This window comes from Spinacia oleracea, chromosome 2 (assembly GCF_020520425.1).
Source record: "Spinacia oleracea cultivar Varoflay chromosome 2, BTI_SOV_V1, whole genome shotgun sequence".
Taxonomy (NCBI): Eukaryota; Viridiplantae; Streptophyta; class Magnoliopsida; order Caryophyllales; family Amaranthaceae; genus Spinacia; species Spinacia oleracea.
In genome coordinates, this window is record NC_079488.1 from 18,514,262 (window position 1) to 18,521,892 (window position 7,631).

Below are 7,631 nucleotides of genomic sequence, written 5' to 3' on the forward strand. Positions count from 1 at the left end.
TCCTCCGTTTGAGGGCACTGATCCTTGGATAACCGAAAATGACTTGCCAAGGGTGTGACTGGCTTGGAGTCACTCATATTGAATCTCTGCAAAACACGTTTGATGTACTCTGATTGAGATAATTGCAAAGTACCTTTATGCTTATCTCTTGTAATTTGCATTCCAAGAATCTTCTTTGCTGGACCTAAGTCCTTCATGTCAAACTCCTTTGACAATTGTTGCTTCAACCTTCTTATATCATCCATATTTGAACCTACTACGAGCATATCATCGACATAAAGTAGTAAGATGATATAACTGGATTGATATCTCTTGATGTAGCAACAGTGATCAGCGTTGCACTTCTGAAAATCTTCCTTGTGCATAAAGTTATCAAACCTTTTGTACCACTGTCTCGGGGCTTGTTTTAGGCCATACAAACTTTTCTTAAGTTTGCACACCATATTTTCTTTCTTACTTTCTAAGAAGCCTTCTGGTTGATGCATATATATCTCTTCATCCAGATCCCCATGAAGAAATGCAGTCTTCACATCTAATTGCTCAAGATGAAGATCTTCAATGGCAACAATACTCAACACTGTTCCGATGGTATTGAGTTTCACAACAGGTGCAAAAATCTCATTGTAGTCAATTCCTTCTTTCTGTTGGAATCCTTTGACTACTAATCGAGCTTTGTATCTCTTGGAACCATCATGCTCCTTTTTCACTCGATATACCCATTTATTGTGAAGAGCTTTCTTACCTATGGGTAACTCAATTAGTTCCCATGTATGATTTGAGATCAAAGATTGCATCTCATCTTTCATTGCAAGCTCCCACTTGCTAGCATCACTGGTCTGACATGCTTCATTATAGCATTCAGGCTCTCCCTCATCAGTCAATAACAGATAATTCATATATTTTCTGTTTGGCACATGTGGACGAGTAGTCCTCCTCAATACTGGTACTCGACTAGAAGATTGTGGCATGTTGGACTGTGGCGTAGTGATTTGTCCAACGGATTCATCTTGTTGAGGTTCCCTTACAATTGACTCTATCATTGTACTATCCGGGACATAATCTTCATCAATAAACATCGACCCACTCTGTACTAAGTCGCTAGCGTCAGTTTTGTGTCTATCCTTGTACATAACTCTTTCATTGAAAATCACATCTGTAGTGCGGATCACCTTTTTGTTTTCATCATCCCAGATGCGGTATCCAAACTCATCCCCACCATATTCAATGAAAGTACATTTCTTAGATTTAGGATCAAGCTTATTCCTGCCTTGATCACTAATATGCACATATGCTACACAACCGAATACCTTTAAGTGAGATAAACATATCTCTTTTCTACTCCATACCTCTTCTGGTATTTTGTATTCTAACGGAGTTGATGGTCCTCGGTTGATCAAGTAAGATGCTGTGTTGACTGCTTCTTCCCAGAACTGCTTCGGTAAACCAGACTGTATACGAATGCTTCTGGCTCTTTCTGTCAACGTTCGGTTCATACGCTCAGCTACACCATTGTGTTGAGGTGTACCAGGTACGGTTCTCTCCATCCTTATTCCATGATCATAGCAAAACTTCTTGAACGTGGTGTCTTCATATTCACCACCATTTTCAGTTCTGAACTTTTTGATTTTCAGACCTGTCTCATTTTCAACCATAGCTTTCCATCTCTTGAAAGCTTCAAACACTTCAGATTTATGTTTTAGAAAGTAAACCCATACCTTTCGAGAATGATCATCAATAAAAGTGACAAAGTAGTGCTTTCCTCCGATGGATGAAGTAGTTGTTCGTCCCCAAACATCGGAGTGAACAAGCTCCAACTTTTCCTTCTTTGGGGTTCTACCACTAGTCTAAAAGCTTACCCTCTTCTGCTTTCCAAGTATGCATTCCTCACACATGTCTACGTACTTCAACAGACTATAACTCTGGAATTTTTCCTTTCGAATGCATAAGCTTCATCCCTTTCTCACTCATGTGGCCAAGTCTTTGGTGCCACAATTTGGAATTTTCATTTCCCGCTGCAATTGCAACTGAACAACATGCCCCTGCTGTCATATAAAGAGTACCACTCTTTTTACCATGAGCAATAGTCATTGCTCCCTTTGAAATCTTCCAATTATCATTTTGGAAGTTTGTAGTGTAGCCTTCGCTAGCCAACTGCCCGACTGAGATCAAGTTTTTTCTTAGGTCGGGAATATGCCTGACATCTTTCAGCTCCCAAACTGACCCATTTAACTTAATCTTCACTACACCTTTACCAACAATATCACAAGGTTGATCATCACCAAGATATACTTTCCCAAGGTTTCCAGGGACATACCACTCGAAGAAATCTTTCTTCGAAGTAGCGTGGAATGATGCTCCAGAGTCTAACACCCAAAACTCTTCCTTGCTCTCCAGAGAGCATATCAACGCATCATCTCCTTCCAAGGTGGAAGTGATATTTGCTTCTGCCTTCGCTTCTTGATTTTTCGGTGCACTCTTGCACTGATTTTTGTAGTGCTTAATCTTCCCACAATTCCAACACTCGATAGTTTTTGAGCTTGTTGAATTATTGGAAGTCCTTGATTTCGATCTCCAATTTCTAGATTTACCTTGATAGCTTGATCTTCCACGTTCATTCCTTCTGGTTGAATTTCTTCCTCTTGACTCTGCATGCAATACTGAAGAGGTTGATGATTCACCCGACTCTCTCCGTTGGATCTCTTCACTGAGAACCAGATCACGAACGTCGTCAAATTTCAACTTATTGCTTCCTGACGAGCTACTCACAGCTGTGACTGTAGCACTCCAGCTATCTGGTAATGAAGACAAAAGTATCAATGCTCAAACTTCATCTTCAAAATCTATTTCGACTGAACTTAATTGAGTTGTGACTGAATTAAGTTCGTTGAGATGTTGAGCTACCGATGCACCTTCCGTCATCCGCAAATTGAATAACCGCCTCATTAAATGAACTTTATTAGAGGCTGATGGCTTCTCATACATATTTGAGAGAGCTTTCATAAGACCTGCCGTAGTCTTTCCCTTTGCTATATTAAAAGCAACATTGCGCGATAACGTTAATCGGATAACTCCGAGGGCTTGTCTGTCAAGAAGATTCCAATCTTCATCTTTCATTCCCTCTGGCTTAGTTTCCGAGAGAGGTTCATATAGCTTTTTCTGGTATAGGTAATCTTCGATCTGCATCTTCCAAAACCCGAAATCTGCACCATCGAATTTCTCGAGTTTTATCTTTCCTTCATCTGCAGCCATTGCTCCCACTCAAATCTAACTTCATTGGATCGTAGTTGATGATTCGTCTATGGATACGAACAGAATTTACCTACTCGGCTCTGATACAAGTTGTTAGGAAATAATATGCAAATTTCCTTTAGAATTAGATTATTGGGAATAAAACTTTAGTAGAAATAACACAAATAAATTGACAAATAGTTGTATCTCTAACTATGCTGCAAAATTTATACCGAATATGATAAAAACAACAAGTGTTTACAACACTACAAACCCCAATTACACAAAAGAATTTTCTCTAAATTCTTTCAAAGCTTTTCTCTCCCTCTAAGCTTATGTTTTATTTTCTTTTTTAGGATGATATAATATATGATTTCAAACTTCATATATATAGTTTTCAGACTTGCTAAAAGTGGTTATCTAAATTTAGCAAATTGATATCTTCCTTTGAATATTTTAAGCTTTCTAAATTTTCAAAGGATTATGTTGATTTACTATTTTATTTTTAGCTAAAAATAATTGATGATTATTAATCATCTAACATTAACATCACAATTGGGGTCCAAGTTTTACAAAGAATCACCGATCCTTACCTATCACCGATCCTTACCTTAAAGTTTTTATGTCACCGTTTGGGACCTCATCTCCCTTTTTCGATCAAAGTTAACTACTATGGTTAAACAAAAGACATGTACTTGAGTTAAGAAGTACGAAAATAATATTTTTTATAGAAGTATTACGAAAGTACAAAATAAAATTTTCAGCACTAATACCATTTTCTTTCTCCTTCAATTTCCTAATCTTCCATGCACCATGGTAATTTCCTATTCCTCCATCTATAGAGTTTCTCCATTATAGTTCACAATCAAAGATACTCCGTAAATAATTTGATCTGTCTTCTTTTTGTTTTAGAGTAGATAATTTGAAAACGTTTTGAGTTTCTGATCTTGAATTAAGAGGCTTAAATTTGTGATAGTTGGAGGAAAATTTGGAAGAGGAAGATGAGTGATGATGTCAGAGAACAAATCCGTAGATTTCGAAAATATAGTTCATGCAGGATCTATTCTCCATTATAGTTCATGCAGGATCTAATTGCTGAAAAACATTGATATTAAGGATTTTTGTGATTTATTGTTCTAATTTGGGGGTCAATTCACTTGGGGGTAAATCATAAACCTTTTTTATTTAACATGAGGAAAGAGGGATAGAAGGGATGAAAGAGAATTCACTTATTTACATTATGATTTCTTGATTCGGTGTTGAATTGGCTGGAAAAGATTGTGGAGTAAATAATTCGAATTGTATGTTGAATATTCTATCCTAAATTGAGGGGTTGGTAATTGTGATAATTGGGGAAGATGGAGACTGTAGAATGAGGAGGAAAGGAGGTTGAAGTTAAAAGAAAACAAGAATTAAACATTTTCAGCAAACAATAACTACATTTTATGTTTTCTTCAAGATTTTGGTATAAATAGTAATTTATAAGCACCTCAGTTTTAGCTCGGATAAGTTAAATATGGGTTAAATGGTCGGATGCTTAACCTTAGGTCCTAATTGGTGACATGGATAAAAGTGAGGTCCTGAATGGTGATTTTTGGCAAAATTGAGACCCCAATTACGGGGTTAACTCCTTCATTTGTTATAGTTACAACTTGAAATGCAATTGAACTTACTAGTAAACCATCAAAGTTTAGTAAAAGAATTTACCTCTGTTAAGAAACGCTTGAAGGTTTGCCTGACCTAATTTGCGGGGAGAAAGACCAATGTTTTCAATTCTGATACACAACCATGTCATGGAAATAGTAATGGACTCAACTTTAGGCATCTCCTATATAATCAACCAGATAAACTAAATAATGTGTACATAAACCAATCACCATTACACAAAAAACAAACACCAAATATATAGTCAAAGTGCAGGTAATGATCTGATGACACTAGCAAAAGAAAACATCAGTTTATGAAGTAAACACAGCACGCAGAATTTGGGAGAAAAATTCCATCTTCAGAACCCAGATGAGAGCCAAGATACCAATTAGTTTTGTGGTGTAATAACTCATAATTCAAACCAATTACAATTTTATCTTATGTGAATTTAGAATGAACAAAAGCATAATCCTTACTTATAAACTAAGAATTGGTGGGGTGCGCCATGCCTGTGCAGTAGTGCACGCATAAGCTACGCTTGCTATCTCATTCTCCTATAGTCAACCAGATAACTAAATAATGTGTGTACACAAACCATTCACCATTACACAAGAAACACACAATAAATATACAGTCAAGTACAGGTAAGGTACACAAGACATGCAGAATTTGGGAGAGAAATTCCATTTTCAGAACATGGATATAGCATATGTAGGAGTCAAGATCCAATTTACTAGGAATTAGTGGGGTGCGCCAGGCCTGTGCAGTAGTGCAACGCATAGGCGACGTTTGAAGACCCCAGCAGCAAGCTACTGTGATGGGACTTCCCCCTTAAAAAATAAATTTAATATCGTTGTGGGCCATTGGCCCACGTATCAGATATTAAACTGATAAGAACAGATACTACACTTGATCTTAGCCAAAAGGCCGAGAAAGATATGATTTATTTAGCCTCAATTCTTGCCTTTTATTTCATCTAGTTACAGTAACCTGGTTGTTTATTGTCAATATGGTACAGCACACTCTAAATGGAGGGTTTGTTCACAGCAAATTTCAGAAACTCGGTATTATTATTCAGATGTCTGGGGTACACTAATAAAATATTCTATAGAGGTCATGAAATCTTGTGGTTTTGGAGAACAAATAGAGCAAGGTTTATCTCACAAGGGTAAGGCTATATACATAGCCTCATTCATCAATCAGTCAAAAGCATCGGGAACAAATAGTCATGGTGTTTGGATGAAGGTCTAACCTTCAGTTTCTACTGCTCGACTGCATTGGAAGCTTTTTGATGGCATTAAATGGGCAGAGGACCTTAACTGGAGGGAGATTCATACTAGAGTACCTAATCTAATATCTGAATTGAATGCAGGGACCATCTTCAACAAGAACCAGGTATTAAAGTCGCCTTCGAGGGAAGGGCAGCTAGAGCTGCAGACCTTTTGGCGAAGGAAGCTAGGAAAATATTTGTAAATTCATCAGGGATTGTATGACCTCCCCTCCCCTGGTTTGTATTAATGAAGTACTTTTGACTTGCAAAACTGTAGTCTCTCTCTAAATGATCCTCAGGATCTTCTGAGTGTGTGTGTCCATGGACAAGATAATTTAAATTAATCTGGAACTTCCTAAACTTCCATCTTGAGCGAATGGAGAAAGATTTATCACACAAATACCATTTAAAAGTAAGGATGCTTACATTGAACCTCCACAGATTTTGTCTTGATAAAGGGTGAACTTGGAAAGTTGTTTTTTGGCCCTGTAAAAGGGCAAGCGAAGGTAAAAGAGTGATGAATCACGAGCCCGATATGTAAATACAACATATTTCAGTCTTTCAAATACCATGCAAATTCAGTTGCTTTCAGACCATAGATTGAGTTAGTGATTTCAAATATCATTAATTCATTACATAGAACAACTACTCAACAAGTAGGCAATCTAGGCATCAAATGGGAGAATTCCATAAATCAAAGCAAATGTGCTTAAATTAAACACTAAAGAACAAATTTCTAAAAATAAAACAAAGAAAACAAAACAACAGCATAATACCATAATGGACTCATCAGCCTAAACATACCATTATCCTATATCCTATAGTTAACCAGATTAGCTGCATAAAGTGTTATAATGGCGGAAATGACACACAATATCAAAAGGGGACACTAGCTTATCCATTATCATCAAAGTACTAGAAAAACTGAACTCTAGTTTTGTTAAGTAAACAAGACAAGCAGAAATTGGGAGCAATGATGCCTCTAAAAAAGGCTGATGCATGTTTACAAATGGGGGAGTACAAATTTATTTTCCACCCAAAGGGGAAGTTTGCATTCCAATCTTGGCGAACTTCGCTTCTCCATTTATCAGGTTTCAAGACTTACTAGTTACTACACTTCATGCCTAAGAAATAGGCGTAATTTACTTTCAAGCTTGCTACGAGCACATCAGTCCTACAGCCTAAGAAAAATAAAATCAACCAGGTAAAGGAGACTCATGGTTAAAACTGCAAACACCACTACAGTCAGATCTCGTTGGATCATCAACTGAAATTTGTATGTGACTTCTATCATGCTAGACTTAATTTTTTTTTTCCTTTGGCAGATTGTAAATGTGTTTATCATCATCATTAAAAATATATAGCAAGAGTAGCAAATTTAAATTTAACTCTTCGTTAACCACCAATTCGCAAAATTGCCAATGAGATTATAATCAATAGTAATAGATACATCAAGAAATAAAGTTGACCTCTTCATTAAACAATC

At 36.8% G+C, this 7,631-nt stretch overlaps 2 protein-coding genes and 1 non-coding gene across 3 annotated transcripts in view; all 3 read right to left on the reverse strand.

Moving 5' to 3' along the window:
• The window catches only part of LOC130467761 (PR5-like receptor kinase), a 75,296-nt gene extending 67,668 nt beyond the window's left edge, over positions 1 to 7,628 (reverse strand). Inside the window, exons 1-2 of the mRNA XM_056836525.1 lie at positions 6,572 to 7,628; positions 4,936 to 5,056 (exon numbers count right to left, since the gene is read on the reverse strand). The gene's annotated coding sequence lies outside the window, so the exon portion shown is untranslated. The remainder of the gene's footprint in view (positions 1 to 4,935; positions 5,057 to 6,571) is intronic.
• LOC130467762 (uncharacterized) lies at positions 2,821 to 3,249 on the reverse strand. Its single transcript, XM_056836526.1, has one exon. The coding sequence runs from the start codon at positions 3,247 to 3,249 to the stop codon at positions 2,821 to 2,823; it is 429 nt and encodes a 142-aa protein (XP_056692504.1).
• Positions 5,619 to 5,815, reverse strand: LOC130468183 (U2 spliceosomal RNA). Its single transcript, XR_008928606.1, has one exon. It is a non-coding gene; the product is annotated as a U2 spliceosomal RNA (small nuclear RNA).
• Positions 7,629 to 7,631: the final 3 nt, after the last annotated feature.